The 21,725-nt window shown below is 33.7% G+C and overlaps 1 protein-coding gene across 1 annotated transcript in view; it reads left to right on the top strand.

The window, feature by feature from the left end:
• The first annotated feature begins 7,646 nt into the window (after nucleotides 1-7,646).
• Nucleotides 7,647-21,725, top strand: part of LOC149420066 (organic cation transporter protein-like) — a 39,990-nt gene continuing 25,911 nt past the window's right edge. Inside the window, exon 1 of the mRNA XM_089637468.1 lies at nucleotides 7,647-8,044. Coding sequence (XP_089493594.1) covers nucleotides 8,026-8,044 — 19 coding nt within the window. The 5' untranslated portion in view covers nucleotides 7,647-8,025. The remainder of the gene's footprint in view (nucleotides 8,045-21,725) is intronic.

Consider the following 21,725-nt stretch of genomic DNA (forward strand, 5'->3'; position numbering starts at 1 on the left):
GGACTTTGCTTTATTCAAAAATTTATTGTTTTATACCTACCTAGTTACCACCCTGTTTTCCCCGAGGATTAACTAGGGTAGTAACCACACTCTTTTGAATTGATCGAATCATCTTATAATATAAGATACCACTCTTGAGGTACAATTGTCCCATTGGGTCCGAGCAGTTGAAACTCTTGCGCGTTATTCAAACAATAAATAGAAAGGCCCTTAATCTTTATAATCGGAGTAACAAAACTATGCTTGGGTATCTAGCACGGACGATAGTTAAAGAATTTATCCATAATGTTGATAACTTGTCATCGTTCCCGTGCATTACTGCAAATTGAAAACGTACAAACAACAGTTCACGTCGAATAAATTAAGAACGCTTAGTCGTTTGTTCATTGACGACCTGCAGTCGTGCTTGGGACGATTATTTCTATTCTATCATTTAGTAAGCATAAGTCACGCATTTCAAGCAGTAAAATTAATAGCTTAAAATGAGTTAAAAACAAAGTAAAATGTTGGACATGGTGTACACAAACCTAACCGTGAAAACAAACTCTTTTAAATGAAAAATACACTTTGTAAAACACCACTTTTATTTTTGACCAGGTTTCGCTTAGCTCAAGCTTCATCAGGGCTTATTATATCAACTAAAGTTATTTTCATACAGACACATATATATAGAAGAAAATATCCATCCTGTAATCATTATACATCCTTTCTCGTTCTAGCACTAATAAGGTGTCTGCTCTTTTATTTCTATCTCTTTCACTCATTGTTTTATTTTCTTCTATATATATGTGTCTGTATGAAAATAACTTTAATTGATATAATAAGCCCTGATGAAGCTTGAGCTAAGCGAAACCTGGTTGGCTGTTAATATTAATTCAAAAATAAAAGTGGTGTTTTACAAAGTGTTTTTTTCAATTAATATATAATGTCACATCACAAAGTGTTTGCTTCCTTCGATAAAACAAACTCTTTTCTTCATTTCTATAATAGCATGATTGAGTAATTTCCGTCGAGTGATAATTTAGTGATAACCCGAATAAAACAATCCAGCCTAACTGTTTGTAAGTGAGATAACTACATAAGGTTGATCCAATGTTAAACTTGTAGTTATGTTAATCTATTTTTGTCAACTGGTTATGGTTAAACTAGATTTCTAACTGACCTTCTCAAGGGGAACCTGCTCCCAATAAAGTCCCTTGAACCTTTGTAGACTTGACTATACCTGTTATAAAAGTGGAAATTTGTGTCAAGGTTAATAGATATTTCTTTTATGTAACGTTGGAAGGGCCCAAACTTAAATTGATAAGATTCAAACTCTAAATTTATTTATTTTATTTATTTATTTTATTGATTTATTGTGAAAAACAGTATATTCCATTTACATTTCACAAATAACAGTTTATAAATTACAGTTTATAAGAAGTCAGTACATACATTTATTTGCATGGGTAAATACATCAATACTATCTGATTAACCAGATTTGTTAAATAGTATGCTTATTGCATACTATTGTTGCATCTTAAATTCTCTTTGGTTCAAATTGAAAATGTCAATCACAGAAGAAATGTGATTTAACAAAGTAGTTATTCTCCCCAAAGGCATGATCATTGGTAGGTTGGTCCTGCCCCTTGGAAAAATAAATAATCTGTGCTGTCTAGCTCTGATGAAATTATCAGGGACATAAAAATAAATTCGTTCCAGAATATCTGGATTGCAAATGTGCCCATTTAGCAGCTTGTGCGCCACTAACACCATTGCAATATTTCTCCTAACGTCTAGACGTTCTATCCCCAGCATTCCGGCAAGAAAATCAGAGGGATACAATAAAGGGTAATATCCTAAATATCCTAAAAAGGGTAATATCATAAATCAATCGGTAATTATGAAGTACCCATACACCACGTGTAAGTGACGTTTTATATTTCATATTATATTTATGCATCTAGTTCTTAAGGCGAAGCTTAATGCTAAATCACCATTTTGATTAATCTTTATAACTTATTGGTGTACATTATGAATACCAAAAATATACTATATATATATAAATTGAAGGTTTTCCTATCGTTTCTCTTGACTAGAATACAACTAAAATAAATTACTAATAATTAAACAGTTTACAATGTATAATAATATTTGCTAACAATAAAATTAGTTTTCACAATTTTTTTTTTGAATTTTTTGATGTTACTCTTTTATGGAAGCAGACGCTTGTGTTTAAAAGAGATGCTGAGTATCGAGATGAACATTATTTATGTAAGTATTCTTATTAATAATTTAAGGAGTTAAGAACATTCAAAATATAAATGTATATCAACAATGTACAATTTAACGATTTATAACGTTACATTATTTAATTGACGAATTTCGTTATTTTGATTTTTTTACATTGAAATGTTCTTTGATCACTTTGAGTAGGGTTTTGTCGTCGTCGATTTTTCTGATATTATCAGGTAGGTTATTATTATTAAAGTATTTTTTGCCTAGAAATGTGTAATGATGTTGTGCAAATGAGGTGTTACATTTTTGTATTGGAAATATATGTTTTGACGAGTACATCTTTCAGTTGAAAAACTGTGATTTTGTTTTTCTTTTATTATTTGAATTATTATGTTTTTTCGGATAGTATCATTAAATTTCAGTACTTTAAAATCTTCAAATATAAGTTGAGTTGGATAATCTCTCGGTTTTTTCAATATTATTTTAACAAAGCGTTGTACAATTTCAATAGGTAGGAGATTAGTTTTGTATGCGGATCCCCAACTGGTTACACCGTATTGGAGATTGGATTGTACTAATGCGTAGTAGACTGAAGTTAAATTTCCCAATGATAGAAATTTACGCAGTTTCAGAAAAATATAAATTAATTTCCGTATTTTGTTAATGGTAAGGTTGATTTGATCTTTCCAGTTTAGGTTTTTGTCCATTATTATTATATAAATGTAAACTACTGAAAAAAATATTTTTTCAATGAAAATGTATGAACGCGCAAAGAAAACAACTTTTTAAAATTACAGTTTTATAGCTAAGATTATCTGTGACAGGTTCACTTGATTAACTTTTTTGCTTTCTTATAAAATTATTTACAAAATAAATAAAAAAACAGTTTTGTGCTTGAAATTGAACGTTTCTAGACTCCGTTTGTCAAGTGATTTTAATGCCTATTACCTACAATATAAAGTGTACCAAGAATATAGACACTTTTGGCTTGTAGCTTCCTCTTAAGACACATTATCATTTTCATATTAATTTCATTTTGGTTTAAGACATTTTTTCACGTCTCTTGAAGTCTTCAAGGTTTGTGTTGAAGAAATAAAGAGTCATGTTGTTTAGCAGCATCATACCCTGTGTCATGTGGTATGCATAGCAGATCTGATTGTGTAGCCCCTAGCATTAGTTGTTTGGCACAAACAACTAATAGAATTTCTGGCATGCAAAAGTTTATTTATAAAGGCGATTAAAACAGGTTTTTAAAAATTTTCATTTCGGCTTAGTCTCGGCCCTGCCAGACTTCCTTTACCTTCCTCACCATAGCAAATTTTCGTAACATAACTTTAAGGCAATGCACTACGTCGTGTAATATTTTAAATTGAGCCGCTATCAATAACAACCCTTAGGTAGATGGCGATAAGGTTTAAATTCCCGCTTTACACCATCCGCCTGTTTTGATTTATGCAAGGAAAAAACATGGGCAATAAATTCCTTTTATTTTATTTTGGGGATGTTCAGGCATAAATATTTAATTTTTTATAAATAACTTAATTGGCCACATTATACAATAAAATCATAACCAAAAATGGGTTTGTAAGTAGGAGATTTTTAACTTTAAAGCAGTTTTCATAGGCCTTGTACATATTTTTTTTTCTGGGCTTATAAAAAGACTTATCTAAAAAATTCTCGATTTTTTCAAAGGCCAAGATGTATTCTACTCGCAGTATTTAATTAAAGCATCTGAAACATTTCTAGGCGACCAAATTTTCAAACCAAAAACACATGATTTTGCATTACTACGTATGGCATCGCCTTAATAGACGTATCAATACGCCCACCCAGAATGAAAACCTATCGTATTTATTTATGCGAATTAATGTATTTTTAACAATCGGTATTCAATTATTATTATCATAGGTCAGAAACATCTGCATTAAAAAACTGTCACTGGCCAAAATTGCATAATCGTATTAATTTACTATGGGAAGTTTTTCATACAAATATTGTGTCCACACCATTCTTGATACCGAATACAATTTCAAAAGATATTTATGGACGTACGTTTTACTCTGTCACATGACGCTGGTTTGTTGGAATTGAAGAGTGATAACACTACCTCGGAGTACTTTCTCTTTGTTTTGTTTGCGTTTCACGTTCAAATGTATTTATGCGTGGATACAGCTTTTTATTCAAATTGGTATCTGTTCGCTAAGAGTACTCAACTGTGAAGGCTCAGAAAATGAATGCAAAAGACGCAACCATTGAAGAAATAAATCAATGGAACTAAATAGTAAACGAAAAGAAATTTCACTGTCTATTGAAATTTGTTATGATAAAATTAAATAAAATCTTCTGTATTAAAAGGTTTATCGTATTCAAACTTTTTACTGAAATTATAATATAATTTTGGCGTAACTTCACACAAGTAACACGCAAAAAATGATTTTGTATGAAATTTGTTCTTTTTTCGACAAACGCTCCTGACATTGTTCTTCATTGCTCACAGTAAGATCGCTCTTTGTTTCTTTCATCGCTCACAGTAAGAACAATGATTTCTTTTCATATATGTAGGCCGATAGCTTACAAAAAAATTTCTGTTTTTTAATTTTTTTACATTAATCCCAGATAGGAGGCTCTGAAGGAAACCATTTTCCTCTTTGGGGATTCTGTGTTATTAAGGCAAAAATAATCCGTCTTTACAGAATTACAATACAAAAAATTAGTCAAATTAAAGATTAAAAGCCTTACTAATAAATTTGTTTTAAATGTTACACAGCTGGTAAACAAGCATTAATTTAGGGTAAATGGCTACTCATCAGCTGTGCAAAACCCAAAACACGCCCAGTAGTGAGTACATTATTTTGTCATCTTGGCTGTAAGTCATGGGATTTGTGAATATTAATTATTGCAATTTATCTAAAAAAATATATTCTCCATACCGTGAAGCTTCCATAACATTTTTGTTAATACCATTCCTTTTTTCGCTAGGCTTCTGTTTGAGAATACGAAACTACGTAAAATCCATTATCTACCATAACTACTACGAGTATAAACATTAACTACGTTACTAACAGTATGGTTATAGTTTAAAAGTATGGGCATAACTTGTAAGTGACGCCTAATTACCCAATTGCCACTAACCGTATTATAACCTCTCAGGCATATTTGTTTTGAGAACAAGCATCTATTACACGTAGAGTAAAGTTGTTCGCTTTTGGGAACAGCTCATATGTTCTCAAAGAAATCGTATTTTCTCTCTTACTGTCTGTTAGAAATATGAATTAAACGGTGTTAGAAAGAAAAAACACCAAGCTTTATAGTCAAATCTTTATGTTAACCACAGAAGAATTAATATGTACACCTCTATGAAACCAAAGGTTCCGAACGAAATTTTAGAAAATTTATGAAACTTTGTGAATTTTTCATTAAATATTTTTATACGGAACTACGCAAAAGTGAGGTAACAGTATTGTTTATAATACATTTGTCTAAAATGAAATGTCATTTTTTTTCATTATCAGTAATTTTAGTTCAGTGTTCAGACGAAAAAACTTAAGGTGTGCCATTTTCAAAACTTTCTCATATTTGTCTTCAATTTTTTTTAAATATATGTTTATGTCTAATAATAAACTTTCAAAAACATTTTTTAGTTGTTCAGAAATATTCCATTTATTTCAAAGTGGAAATACACACAAATTCCCTGACTTAGATGAACTTCCCTGAATGTAGAGAGAGGCTTCAATAGCTCTACAGGATGAAAATAAAGAATCCATTTATTATATTGTTTGATCAATTTGATGAATAAAAGTAATTTAATAATTTAAGTAAGGCTACATCTGCCCTGATGATGGACACAATAATGCTGTCTGAAACATTGGCCAAAGAAAGACGTAGCGCAACAAGACATAATACTCCAAAAATGAAATACTATGAAAAATGTAAGCAGGTTAAAAAATACAACTTTTTTAACTAAGAAAGCATTCATTTTAAGCTACAAGAAATGAAGTATGAAAATATTTTTGTCAAAATTTGCTATCATGCCCACTATTTAAAAAAATGCCAATAAAATTGTCACAAACGGGTTTAATTTGTTCTGCAATAATTAAAACTAAAAAACTGTTTGAGGTCACTGTGTAGAAAAGATGCAGTACCTGTGCTGTATGGACACGGGCCAAGAAATTCAAAGCCAATTAGATTGTCTACAAGGATGAAATCAAGCACCCAGAAAAATTTGATTTACCAAGTCGTCCAACTTTACAACAAAATACCAAAAGAAATTATTGAGATTAAAAATATGTTTCATTTTAAAAAGGAATCAAGAAAGTATGTCTACCTCCAATATTGATGTTATGTTTGTGTTTTTTTATATGTTTAAATTTTAAACTTTTAAAGATAATGTTAAATTTTATATAGAATTATTAGCACACACAACGATGTGAGCTAACTTAAGGTCAATCAATAAATAAAATAAGCTCTTCCTTAGGGATATCGGTGTATTTTAATGGTTAGATAATATAATCAATTATTTCATAAATTAGATATTGGATTGTAGTGACCGACCGTCAGTTACGGTCAAAAATTAACCGTCACTTCTCTGCGTTCATGATATGTTAATTAACCGTCCCTTCTGTGCGTTCATGATATGTCAATTAACCGTTACTTCTCTACGTTCATGATGTGTCAATTAACCGTCACTTCTCTGCGTTCATGATGTGTCAATTAACCGTCACTTCTCTGCGTCAAAGTTTTTCGATTAAATAATAATTATTTATTATATTGCCATAGTCTAACATACTAGGCTGATTCTCTTGACTATATTTAGTGATTCTCAGATCGTTAATAGTTTCAAGTACCAGCATACCTATACTGCTGTGGAGTCCTTCAAGAAAGACATTGTGTTTTTACTTAATACAGCAGAATGGCGTATATTGAAGAACCGTAAACAGAACAAAATAGCGCAAACGGCTCGTGGTTGCTTTATCCCTTTCGGTAATTCGTGACTTGGCTCACGGAAATTTTGTTATTTTATACGCACTCTTACATAACAACGAACCAAACAGCGCTAAAAGTAAACCAATTTACTTAGATGAACTGACAAGTTAACAATAAAAAAAGCTTAATTTCTGGGTATAGTGGCGTAGAGAGGTTTTTCAATTATATATAAACAAAAAATATATTTAAATTCCGTCTCGGCCGAAAATACAACAGAAACCGAAATTCGGTTTCCGTTTCGGCTGAAGATCTAGTTTCGGTTGGTCACTGCAGGATTGTAAGAAATATATGTAAGTGAATAGTTGCGATCAAATTACACAATGAAATATCTAAAAATACATTAGAGGGACCATCCCGCTCCTTAAATTATTTAAGGACAAGGTGCGGACGTGGTCCTATAAAAGCCGAATTAACTAATAACAACCTCCGTAGTTCTTTCGCCTCCTCACTGACCACAACAACAGAGTACAGCAGGTTCTGCTGCTGTAAATCTCTTAGTACAAGTTGATAGTTGCTCGTGGCCCGTCGCCGCGCAACCTCCAAACGGGTTACCCCCAAACACGATACCTCACAATACCTCAAAACAACTTACAATACCACCAGAAGGCACGTAGTGAAAATCCAACATTCCTCTACAACCGAATCGAACAAGCCTACAAAATTCTCACAAACGACATTGGATTTTTAACAAGTGATTTAAAAATTAAAATGCTAAAAAACAACTGATATTTTAAATGAATTGTGTTTTATGTTGAATTCTTTATCATTATTATCGTTGACTTGATTAAATAATACCATTGTGAATTCATTGTGCAGTGAACAAAATGAAAAACAGTCATGACGGTTTGTACAATATTTTAATTTTGTATTGAATTCGATTTGCATGTATTTATATTGTATGCCAAAGGTTGTAGTACGATTTAACAGGCGGAATGTCTTGTTTATAAGTTGCTAAGATTTCTAGATGTGATCGTTATCTTTTTTCATTTTATGTGTCTTGTTCTGTTTCATGTTTCGTTCAGATTTGTCAGTATTATCTTCTTCTTCAATGATTACATTGATTGGTATAAAATATTTTTTTTATCAAAAACCAGTGTAAATATGTTTGTCCGAGACACTATCTAGGTTACAAACCATATCTAGGTTACAAACTTTGTGATCATTTAAAAATATAGTTGCCAAAAATTTAAGAATAAATAGTTGCAAGAAAATATTGTTAATTCTGTTAATATGACGTTTAATCATTTGGTCTCAATGTCCGGTAAAAGAGATATCGGGTTCGATTCCTAGTTGTTACAGTTTTCTTTTTATTTTCTGTGTCTTGTTCTGTTTCATGTTGCGTTCTTTAATGGAATGTCTTTTGATAACTAAACATGCTTTTGTAGGGTTTAGGCAAAGTAAACATGAACATTTTCGGTTCAATGCTGGATGAATTCGCAACTGTAGTTTTTATGCGGAAATATTCAATGCCATACTTTCACGTTGCAACGTTTCGACAAATTCCTTAGCAGTTTGAACTAATAATACTAAATTTATTTTATAATAAAGATTGGTGATTTCAATCATCGAAAGGGGTTTTAATAAATATTCCTTTTTCAAAGCGAGTCACTTGTGAGTGCACATTTAAATGTAAAATAATTATTTTCTCTCTTCTGTCATTATTTTGATATTTTAAATCACGTATCTAACACATACCAAGGCAACATATATATTTTGCAATAACTGCAGCAACAGGTGGTTCGCTAAACTAATTGCTAACTTAACCGCCTACTGTGTGGCGAGCGATTGACTTGGCTGAGAGATTGATTGAGGGAAATCTTTTTACCGCTCCAGCAGGACTCTCTCGACCCGCAGTAGGACGGATGAATTCAATCGTCAGTCACTTTTGGATACACCAACCCTAATATTCCTACCCACCCTCATACCTTTTTCCTTCTTCTCCTCATAAATCATAAATCTACCTATGTTTTTGTTTTCATTTTGTTTTTATGGGACACCTCATGAGAGCGCCCCTGTCTGTACAGTATAAAGACAGAGGAACTATATTTTTTATGGGACACCTCATGAGAGCGCCCCTGTCTGTACAGTATAAAGACAGAGGAACTATATTTTTTATGGGACACCTCATGAGAGCGCCCCTGTCTGTACAGTATAAAGACAGAGGAACTATATTTTTTATGGGACGCCTCATGAGAGCGCCCCTGTCTGTACAGTGTAAAGACAGAGGAACTATATTTTTTATGGGACACCTCATGAGAGCGTCCCTGTCTCCAACCGGTTGGGCAGTGTTGTGAGGCGAGTTGAGTAGGGGCTAAAGGAATGAATTTAATGCAAGACTTGAAGAGGCCTGGATTAAATTAATGCAGAAAGATATCGATATGGCGGTAGCTCGTTCCAAATACGTGCCGACTTACATAAAAACAATGTTATCTTTTGTTTGTAAGTTGTTTTTAAGATTTTTAATGTGCCCTTGCGGTTATGCATATCTACTTCATAAAAACGGCGGAACAAAAAATTATCCGGTATTATTACTATCGAATTAATAATACAATATGAACTAATACGTAAAGAATTAGGTACCTACGAGGACCCAGAGTTTTTTACCCGATATTGGACAAGAATTTTTTTGACATATTCTGTGTATATAAAGTTTCTGCTCGAGAAAAACCCGAAAAGTAGTCGACTGATATCGCTGAAAATTTCAAAGTTTTTTCATAATAGTGCCAGGAACACAGACATAGGAATTAATAGACGAGAAGATAATGGCGAGGGGTAAAATCAACTGTTGAAGAACGAAGGGGGTTAAGCTGACTGTGATACGTCAATAAATCAATCTGACAGTAAATAGGCATCTCGCATTATAATATCACCATTTAGTTCTTAAAAGTAAAATCTGCTTTTGAATGAATAGACATTTTTACATGGGAGCGCAAATTACTCGCCACGTTATGAACTAATTTGTGAAGTCCAAATTCGGCAAAGTAAATTTCTTCTGTTTGCAGAGTCGTAGTTAGTTTCAGAGTATTTAGTTAAGACACTTTTACAAATGTTTCATAATTTACTTACCCCAGTAAACAACGATGAGCACACTTGAGAATCGCTACATTGTGATGTGATAGTATATGTTTCTAAAACTGATCCATATAATACGGTGTGAATAAGCTTAAAATAAAGTAAAATAATGCTTACTTATGGAATGTAATACGACAATTGGGTTTATTCTCTTTTTCACATCTATTTTTACAAGTTTTCATATCACAAGTCAACATTTTGCCGTGTTATTTCGTAAAATGAACCGATGATGCCTCGACCATAGTTCGCACAAGAATGATGACGTCACGTTTTCAAATTTCACTTGAGGCCATACGCGAGCCCAGCCGGCTCCAATGGAACCGGTATGGGGAGTGGGGATAATACGCTTTTAATCACTTAGGGCAGGTCTACTAATATTCATATGTCTATGGCCAGGAATGTTTAGAGAGTGGTTTGCATGGTAGAAAAAGTCGGTGACGCCCGAGGAATACTTAACGCAATATCTCTGCACTGGAATGAGATACGGAATCGAATTAAAGTCAATGTAATGTAGTTTTTTAACAGTAATGTTGTGGTATACAGAAGTGAATGGTGGAAGAAGTCGGAGATGCTCGAAAAATACATTAGCAATACCGAAGCATTTCGGGGTCAACTAGTCTATTATTATAATAATACTCGATGACTCATTAGGGAACATAGTATAAAATGCATTTAAATAAAAAAAATATACAAGAGCTCAGTGTAAGAATATATACGGTTCGTTTTATGCGCTTCCGGAAACTATAGTGTATACAAATTGAAAGATTGAAACTGGATTGTAGTAGCCATTTTAATCTAAAGAAAATGTAATAAATAATTAGAATTTAATAATGTTTGAATGTAAGTAATAATAAATTATCCATTTTTAAACTAGGATGTACAAATGGCTAAAATAATATTAATAAATTAAGAAAAGTGTGCCTATCTATTTTTATAAAGTTGTTGAGTTTCCAATATAAATATTTCATCTGACGGTCTCTGTGGTAGAGGGGTAAGGGCTCTCGACTAGCAAGCAGGATGTCGCGGGTTCATATCAATTTTTCGTTGATTAATTCACAAACTACTCATTTAAATTAATATGTAGTATATTTGCAGCACGTTCCAGAGTGTAAGCTATTATCAGTATCGCCCTGTTGTAAGACCACCATTAAGAATTGAAACGTTGCTTTAGTTTGCGTTGGTATTGTCCGTGTTTCTACCAGACGTTTCGTGACCAGATCTGAATAGCCAGGTACTTCCCTTCCTTCCTCTTCCCCATCTCCTTCCCCTCCTCACTCCCTTGAGCATCACAACATATCCCAATTGGGTGTGCCAAAGTTCCACTGGCACCAGACGGTTTGGAAAAAAAAACATTTCAAATGTAACAAACAGATTAGTATGCAATAAATGAAACAACGTTACTTTTTTTGAACCTGACGAAACGGTAACATGAGCGAGACAGATTATACTCTTAACGTCGAATCAAGTGTAAGAGCAGTCCGGATAAATAACTCACCCCGTGCATTACCGAAGCGCTTTGATGTAATCCAATGCGTCTGGATATATTCGCATGAAAAACTAATGTACAATGTTAGCGCTACGACATTCACACATTGGAACACGTGCACGGTGAATTCAAACGGTTTTGCTATATTTCTAACGATGAATTGCGTGACCTTTACTCTCGAGATGATTTTGGGAACGCTGACGTAGAAATATTATTTTTTTATTATCGATTATTTTACAAGTTTAACTTAGTAGATACAATGAATTGCAGTAGGTATGCCCATTCATTATTTTTCTCCACCTATATTACGCACTAGGTACATTTTGAATAGTGAAATGCACTGCTGGCAATTTCAGTCACGGGCAGCCTCTGCTTCTAAGTAATCTTATCGTTTTCCTTTATTATTAACATAAATTATATTTATCTTCGTATTTTTTACCAAACTGTGATTATTTACAATAATAGCAAAATAGGAAAAATTATTATTTTTAAATACCTTAAATGTTCTTTGATTCTAATGTCGAAATTATGAGTTATTTTCCCGGTATAAAAAGAGGAGATTTTTGTGTCGTCGGAGGTATCTTGATCTAAATAGGAGCAAGGTAGGCTCTTTTAACGTCCTGATTACGTTTTAATTTAAATATAGTAGGTTTGTTTATTTAAATGCAATCATATTGTGTAGATTCATAGAGGAATGGAGGTCGTCTCATTGTCCCGTTGTTATAAGTGACAGCACCTACGTTGACCTTCTCTGCAAAATGCACACAAATGTTTGACGATGTTTAGTTCTGACTGTGAAATATTTACAATAATTAAGTATGTTCCTTCAAAACTTCGTGCGATCAAATTTACATAATATTATGAATTATGGCCGCTCCGTCACATGGAAAAATTATTGCCTTATAAGACTTATATTTACAAGGTTGGAAATATGATTTCTCGAGGAACGAATCGTTATCTCGTTATTATTTTACCCATTATGTAAGAAAAAATGGCGCGAATCTGTATTTTTGTACCATTCCAAAAATGTCCCTACAAATAGACCACTATCTTGAAACCGAGAAAATTGTTGATATGGGATACCCGCATCTGCGTACATTTTTTAAATTTGTGAAATGCCTTGTATATTAAGTACCTGCATATTATTATTTTTATTTCGGATAAGAGTTAGGTAAAAACCAAAAAAAAGTATTGCAATTTAATAAATATTAAGTTATTGCCTTGTCGTATTATTCTAATAATAAATAACGAAAAAAAAACTTAAGTTATTGCCTTGTCGTATTATTCTAATAATAAATAACGAAAAAAAATCACACACAGAGAAAAATTAGTATGGCTTATTTATTAAGAGTATCATCAAATTATTGGTATTCTGATTAAAAACGGGATTGCAGGCCTTACGTACGAATGAATAAGTTTTCTGTAAATTACGAATACATTATAATGATGTCGGAACACGTGTTACATTTCGTCGTGATATATAATTAAGGCAAATTAAATATTCGGATTTTCGTGAACATGTGTCCCGACATCGAGACAATATATTTGTAATTTACTAAAAGCTTATCCGGAAACCTGTTCATTAACCCGTAATTCCTGCAATCACATTTTTAACCGAATTCCCAATAATTTAAAGAGATTCTTAATAAATTAGCATCACTCATTTTTTCTGAACCTAACTAATAACTACTAAAAAAAAACTATAAAAAAAACAGGAGACCAAAATGTCGTCTACATTTTTTACAAGGAATAGCTTCAAGAATCACTGGTTAACGTAATTCAGTTAACCCTCTGAATATTATTTGTAACGGTGGATAAAACTTATCATCTTTTCTGCTCTATTTTTAAATAATTTGTTTTAATTTGACGACAAAACATTAATTTTTAAATGTATACGTAATAGTGTGATTTCTTGCGACACAATCACACAATGTTCGTACATTTAATTAGTAAAATAAAAATAATTCATTATTGAAGAAGAAGATAATACTAACTAAGAATTACAACAAAAAAACCATCTCAACTTGGAATAATTGAGACGCCTGTCCCCTGTAAGTCAAGAGATCCTGGGTTCGTTTCCTAGTTGCGATCGTTATTTTTTTCCTGTGTCATGTACTGTTAAATACGTTAAAAATAAAAGGTTGTTCCTAAAAAGAATTCATTTAAAATTCGTATTAGCTCCGAAAAAATATCACGTGTTGGGTTTACCGATAGACTGAAATTACCGTATTAAAAACATAAAATTTCTGATACAATAATTAAACAGAAATTAAATAAGTTAATTCATGCAATTACTAGGCATTGCATAAACGATGGTGGAATAAGCATAGCTTAGAAATTTTCGTTGGTAAAGACAGATCCCCGGATACTATTTACTCTTCAGCATTAGTGTCAAGTTATGGACACGAAATAACATTATATAAGAAGAAAATAAATTGTATAGCTAGTTCCAGATAAAGTTTATTTAATTAAATTACGAATACATACATTTATAATATATGGTATATTGCACATTTATCAGAATCAGGGCCGTACTTACCGAACATAGGGCCCTACATTAAGAAATTAATAAACAAAAAGTTAAGTTTAAAATGATATTTTTTTCTAAATTCATGAAAAATGTCAATGGGTGGTATGTCCCAGCACTAAAAAACATATACTTTTATTTTTTTTTAAACTTTTTTTACATATATTAAGGTGCGTATAAACAAGACAAAATTTCGAGAATCCTGTTTATACGTAGCATTATTAGATTGCATAGTCTGAAAAATATAAAAAAATAATACAATTAATAAAATTAAGAATTAAACTGAATTATTAAAATAGAAATATGTAGAAAACTAGGGCCCGGGCAGACGTTGTGCTCCCACAAACCTCCTTCTATGTAGACCGCATTTTATATTGACCTCATTTTATGTAGACTGCCTTTTATCTGTTGTTGCTGTTGTCGGATATTTTATGCATTTGACATTCATAGCAAGTCATATTCGTAGATATTGTTTTGACGTTTCATTTGATATCGATTATTTCAGCAGATTCTGATTATTATTCAGTACAATAGAAAATAAGTAAAAATGCGACCGGTACCGTTCAATACTAATTCTATATTAATGTAGTGCGATTTTTTTAACAATACTCTTTGAAAATCCGTATTAAGCCAATATGAATATATAAAGCTTACACAACTTAAAATGAATTAGGACTCTTCTTTCCTATAAAAAATCGTTAAAACCGCATTCAAAATATCGAGGGGGGTTTAGAGAAGTTAAAATTTGTGGTTGTATGTATTTTTGGATGATAAAGCTGAATAAAATCTTCTAAAAAATATATATTTCAATCTCGACAACAACCAACCATACACATTCACAAAATTTTATTAAAATCGTTTGGGCGGTTTCGGAGATTAGCGTGTACAAACATAGTGATTCATGATTTTATATAGATAGAAATAAATATATTTTAAAAAAGTCAATGCATAAGTTGTCAAGCATTGCGATCCCGGGATTGAAAATTGCTAGCTCCCTAATCCCGTTTCTGAAAAAGAATCCCTGGAATAATAGTCCTAATCCACTCCAGTTTTAAATTACGAAATTCAGTTTTACGCGTCCTTCTTGTTTTAAAGAATATATATAAAATGGCGTATGAACATAATGAGCATATGCATACAAATTCTCCCGAATCGTTAAATATGTCTCTGTTCAGATTTGATACTACTATTATATCCCGATCATGCTTATAAATAATTGTATTTTCAGATGTTAATGGACATATTGCGTAACCAGGTTTTGTATTCAAAATCAAGTTCATTGTCCCGTCTCTCATCTAGGCTGGACTTTATTGGTATCTTCTTACCTAACATTACAAATTCAAATCACTTCGCAGATGATAAACCTGCCATAAAACTTAATCAAATGATAGTTAGTGTCAATCTTCCTACAATAGTATAATAGCTATGTGAATTTTTTGGCTAGGTTTAAATTTAGTTCCATCCTAACAGTTTAAAGTGTATAATGGGTTTGGTGTCACTGTACTGTACCTACGCCAATAAAAATGACCACTTGTACAAGGGTGGCCAATAATTTGCCAAGTACAAAGTCCATACTATATTGTGTGTGTGTGAGCATTGATGTAAGAATTGGGTTTCATTTGTATTTTTCTATTTAATGGACACTTATTTATTATGAATGGTCACATTAAGAATATATGGTTTTCTTTTACTCATTTACTAGGTAAATTAATGGCCATTGATAAGTCCTGACCACGCTATTATGATGACATTGAAAACATTAACACATTTTTAGCATTCCTAAACTAACTAAACAGTAGAGGCGTACATTGCTTATTGGTAGATCATATTTGGATCCTCTAATGAAGATAATTTTATTTATAAAGTGTGGCTATAAAATTTTACGACATTCAACATTTTGTGCAAAATGGATTTGCAATAAAAATACAGTACCTACGTAATTTCAAGATGGTGGCCAAAATGTATATATTCATTAATTTATTAATATTAAGTATTTTCAAGACGGTAGCCAAAATGTATACATTCATTAATTTATTAATATTAAGTATTTTCAAGACGGTGGCCAAAATGTATAGATTCATTAATTTATTAATATAAGTGTTTTCAAGATGGTGGCCAAAATTTATAAATTCATCAATTTATTAATATTAAGTATTTTCAAGACGGTGGCCAAAATGTATAAATTCATTAATTTACCAATATTAAATATTATAACGATGTCTCTGAAGCGTTTTTTGGACTGTTGAAGTTTCTTGGACTGCATGCATAGACATCCAAATTAATAAACGAGCCAATCAGGTGAAGGGAAGAACAAACAAACTTGCGCGAAGTTCGGGAGGCGGCTTGACCGTACCATTTTCGGTGATTTGTCAATAAATGAATCTGTCAGTATACAGGCAACTAGCATTGTAATATCAACATCCGATCCTCAAAAAAAAATTATCTTACGAATTACTAGTATTTTTTTAAATGGCGCGCAAATTGCTGGCTGCGTAAAAATCTTAACTGCACACATCCCAAATCGGGTAAAAGTTTAAAGGGCTTCTTTCCAAATGTAATATTTTTGTTACACTATTTAGTTAAAATGTGTTATAATTACGTCACCTCACTCAATTAATTTTATTTTTTAAAGAACCAACATTCAGATCCTGCGCAGAAAAGTCTCACAATAGACAGCGTTGCAAACCCATGCCTTACTTTAGCGAACTTTACTTTTCTGCGCATGGTCCGGTTATTTAAATTTGCGCTCTTCGGTGGTCAATATACGACTGATAACATAGTTTATTAAAAGCATTCAAGAACCCTCTTGGTTCCAAAAATAATGGTATTGTGGTTTTCTTCCAACTTGTCGGTTAGGTTTCGTATTAGGGCAAGATTATAATTTGAATGTCTATGGCTGCATTCATTGCTAAATTAAATTACTAAATGCTAATATTCCTCATGTTGGGAGGGGGGGGGCGTAATTTCTAATAACTCCGCTCGGTCAAAACATTCCAATTCATTTCTTATTTGAACCGTTTCCGTGTATCACAATGAAACGAAATTCTTACGTACATATGTGTTGTATCTCTGCCTTTACTTTCAGATTTAGTGTGTTGGGAACTCTTGATAAAGTAAAAGGTTCTTTACAACATTTGCGTTTATTTACGTACAATAAATAAGTCTGGATTTAGCTACACTGTTAACCCGAGGGTTGGTAATTCTCTGTTTCTAGAAGCTTGTTGTCTGACAATAATACCCCACAGGTAATTGCTACACTCTAGCGACATCTTTCGGACTCTGGAGTAAGCTTTCTGACTAGTGCCATCTATCGCTTGAATACCCAACTTTTTACCATACATCACAATATGTAAGATTATGTTTCTAGACGTTACAATAAACGAAGGTTGCAAGAATTACTTGATAATATGTATCAATTTTTGAAATATTAAAAATTTAAACACTACTATTTACATCCAACTTGTATATAAAAATCGAGCAGAAGGCATAGTTTTGTCCAATTTTTTAATATTTAATATGAATTGAATAAAAAACAAACTTGGTATAGATAACCCTGTCTTTTTAAATACAATTATAATTTTGTTTACGGTAATGAATGAATGAATCAATGACTTAATGAATTACTGAATTACTGAATGAATGAATTAACGAATGAGTGAATGCATGAATGAATAAATGAATGCAAATCTTGAAAGTGGAACTTAACCCACTTTCCGATATTCGATCGAGCTGAAAATCGACGGATAGACTCATTGTCGATGACAATGCATTATATCAACTTTTGGTGACAACCACGCATACACACGCGTACATATACGCATTTTTCTGAAATCAGATCACAGCAGATAATATACAAAATAAATGTCGGTCCTGCCTAATCGCGATTTGGCGCAGTTGTTAGTGCAATTGACTCAAGCCCTTGGGGAGGAAGGTTCAATTCTCATTCAAAATAAATAAATAAAAATCTTTTAAATTGGCAACTAGCCGGCCCAAGAGATGGCCCAACATATCGAAAATAGAAAATTTATGAATTTATGCCCAACATATCGAAAATAGAAAAATTATGAATTTATTAATTTGTTGATTTTTTAAACTTTTATTTTTACATTTTTATTTTATTAGTACGCCCCTGTAGTAAAGATATAGAAATGATTGTAGAATAATCATCACAATGGTCAACCCACTGTAAGATAACGGTGTTATTTATATTTTAATAAACGCGCAATGCTGTAATTCAATCAGTGATCCTATTTACAAATAATTTGAATTAACTACAGAATATGATGAACATTTTCATTTTTTCTGATCGTCAATCTCTAAATAGTATAAAATAAAGTCGATATCCGCGTCAGTATGTTTGTGCGCTTAATTCTTCTAAACTACGCAACAGGGTTTTCACTATAATTTAGAGAATTTCTTCCGGAAGGTTTATGTATATAATACATGCATCTTATATTTGTAGAAAATTTTTAGATCAAGTCGTAAAAATATATTTTTTCTGGGGCTTACATTGCTAACGCTGGCTAAACCTTGTGAGATACATCAAAATAATGTACTATGGAATTGTATATCTTAAAAAGGCCTACATAAAAGTCCGCGAGGGTATATGTCTATCTCCTAAGGTTAACCCCCAACAACGCCGGCTACTCATCAGCTAGTAACTAATAATGTGATTGCGATTACTCTTGTAGAGTATTTGGTTTTCATGTTCGTCAACATGTGATTATTTCATAACATCTGTTTAAATAATATATTCATAAATGACTTTTAACCACACAAAATAACAACCGTTCCTCGTGTGACTCGCTAAATCAGTATACATTTATCATTGAAGACAATATTAACGACTCTCAAAAGAAAAATGTGAAACAGAAAAAAATCAGTCGCATCTAGGAATTAAACCCAGGACCTCTTCCTTACTCTGACCACTGAGCTATTTCAACCATATCTACTGACATTGACGTTGCATCTTCAATGATTAAATATTACAATTTGGGGTTTTGCTCGTATAGCTATTCCACTATAATTAGTTTTTTAAAAGGGTTGAACATCATAACTATCCGTAACCAATGGGACTTTGGCACCTCCGATTGGGTTTGTTGTGAGGAGTGGACAGGGTTAGAAGATGGGGAATAGGAAGGTTAGAAATTGTGATCAGTGCAAAACTATATTTTTATTTAATTTTAAGGCTTTGCCGGTGGTTTTTTGCATTTATATTATATTATGAAAAAGCTGAAAGAAAAAACGGATATTCATTTTTTTTCTTATTGAGGAATTTGATTAAAATATGAGAATTAAAAAAAAATAATTGTGTCTTATTTTTTTACGTGAATAGTTTTTATTTTTATTTTTTATATTAACTCCACACAGGAGGCCCTGAAGAAAATAATTTCCCTCAGGGCCTATGTCATCTTTGGGGATGCTGTGTGGAGGGTCTTTTTGTGGAGAGGAAGGAGTGAACATGGGTCTTGAAGAGTCCCATGTTGTAGGAGGGAGGAAATACAGAGGCCGGCAGTTCGTTCCACAGCCGAGCTGTTGAACTTAATAACGAATCGTAGAAGCGACCCGTTCTCATGTGACAAATGTGAACTGTGTAAAAATGTTGGGCGCGCGTTTGGCGTGTATCCCGACTACGCACCGGTACCGAAGGGATCAATGACGCTAGTTCCTCAGAGCATCTTCCATTGTAATATCGATAGAACAAGGACAGCATACCTACCTGACGCCTGTGCTCTAAAGATTGCAGTCCGTTTGTTAAGATTGGGGAATCTATCAAACGGACCGCCCGTTTTTGCACAGAGTCAAGGGTTTTTTCAGGTATTTAGGGGCTCCGGACCAGAGATGGCTGCCAAATTCGACAGTAGGGCGCACTTGCGATTTGTACAGGGTCAGCAGTTGTGTATTATTAAAGTATCTGCGGGCCCTGTACAGTACGCCCAGCTTCTGAGAGGCCAACTTTACTCTGGCTTCGATGGAGCCCCCGTACCTGAGCTGGTCACTTATAGTTATACCAAGCATATCAATGGAAGGCCTGTTCGGAAGATTGCTTCCGTTGAAGGAGACTAGATTAACATTTGGATCCCTTTTAGACGTAATCAGACAGAATTGGGTCTTTGAAACATTAAATTCGACGAGATTATTTTTACCCCAGGAGGAAATACTCTCAAGATAACCGTCCATTATCTGCTTCAAAACCCTCCGAGCCGTTGGAGTTTGTGTGCCCTTTGGGGGCTTGTCAAACAAAAAGCTATCATGAACTGTACTGTCATCCGCGTAGCAATGAATCGGTTCACATGTCAAAAGGTCATTGATGTGTAACAAAAACAAAGTCGGAGACAGAACCGATCCCTGTGGGACGCCAGCATTTATGGAGTGCGAGGAAGAGGTGAAACCATCAGCAACCGCCTGAATCGACCTATCCCTTAAAAAGTCAGCAATCTACGTACACAGGGATGCGGGAAGTCCGTAAGAAGGCAATTTGTTGACAAGTCCTCGGTGCTAGACCCGGTCAAAGTCCTTGGATATGTCTAGTGCGACCGTTTGGGTCTCACCGTGACGTTCCAGGCACCGCCCCCAAACATGCGTCACATACGCGAGAAGATCACCGCATGAGCGGTTCCGCCGGAATCCGTATTGACGGTCGTTGATAATTTTGTTCTTCTCGAGGTATGTGAGCAGTTTGTCGTTGATCACACGTTCCATCACTTTGGACAGAACTGATGTGATCGCTATGGGGCGGTAGTTGGCCGGGTTGGAGCGGTCACCTTTCTTGGGAATAGGGTGAATGACCGCTTTTTTCCAACCAGAGGGCACAGTGCCACACTTCAGAGACATTTTGAAGAGCTTTGTCAAAACTGGAACTATTTCCGCAGCACACCTCTGCAATACCAGGGCAGGTATTCCATCAGGTCCACTAGCTTTGTAAACATCGAGCCCCCGTATGACGTGGAGTACATCCCGATGCCGGATCCTCAGCTTTTTCATATAGAAGCCGCAGTGAGGAACCGACGGCGGAACAGCACCTCCGTCATCGAGGGTCGAGTTTTCCGCAAACATTTTCCCTAATAGGTTTGCCTTTTCGGTGGCGGTGTTTGCTAGTGAGCCGTCAGGTCTGGTAAGAGGTGGCAAACTAGGTTTGCAAAAATTTCGACCTATTGAGCCCGCAAGCGACCAGAATGCTCTGCTGCCATGCGGGCAGGCAGCCAGCTTTTTGCTGATCTGCAGGTCGTGTTCAAATTTTGACCTATTAATGATTCTCTTGCATTCCTTTGCCGATTTGTTGTATGCTGATCTGCTTTCGGGCGTTCGAGATGTGTTGTAGGCTCGGTAAGCCGCGTTTTTTCGTCGAACTGCTTCGGAGCATTGTCGACTGAACCACGGCTTTGAGCCGACACCAGTTTCTTTAGTATTCGATTGTATGAAGCCATCCATCGCCGATT

This window comes from Hesperophylax consimilis, chromosome 11 (assembly GCF_061612785.1).
Source record: "Hesperophylax consimilis isolate HC1 chromosome 11, BYU_Hcon_1.0, whole genome shotgun sequence".
Taxonomy (NCBI): Eukaryota; Metazoa; Arthropoda; class Insecta; order Trichoptera; family Limnephilidae; genus Hesperophylax; species Hesperophylax consimilis.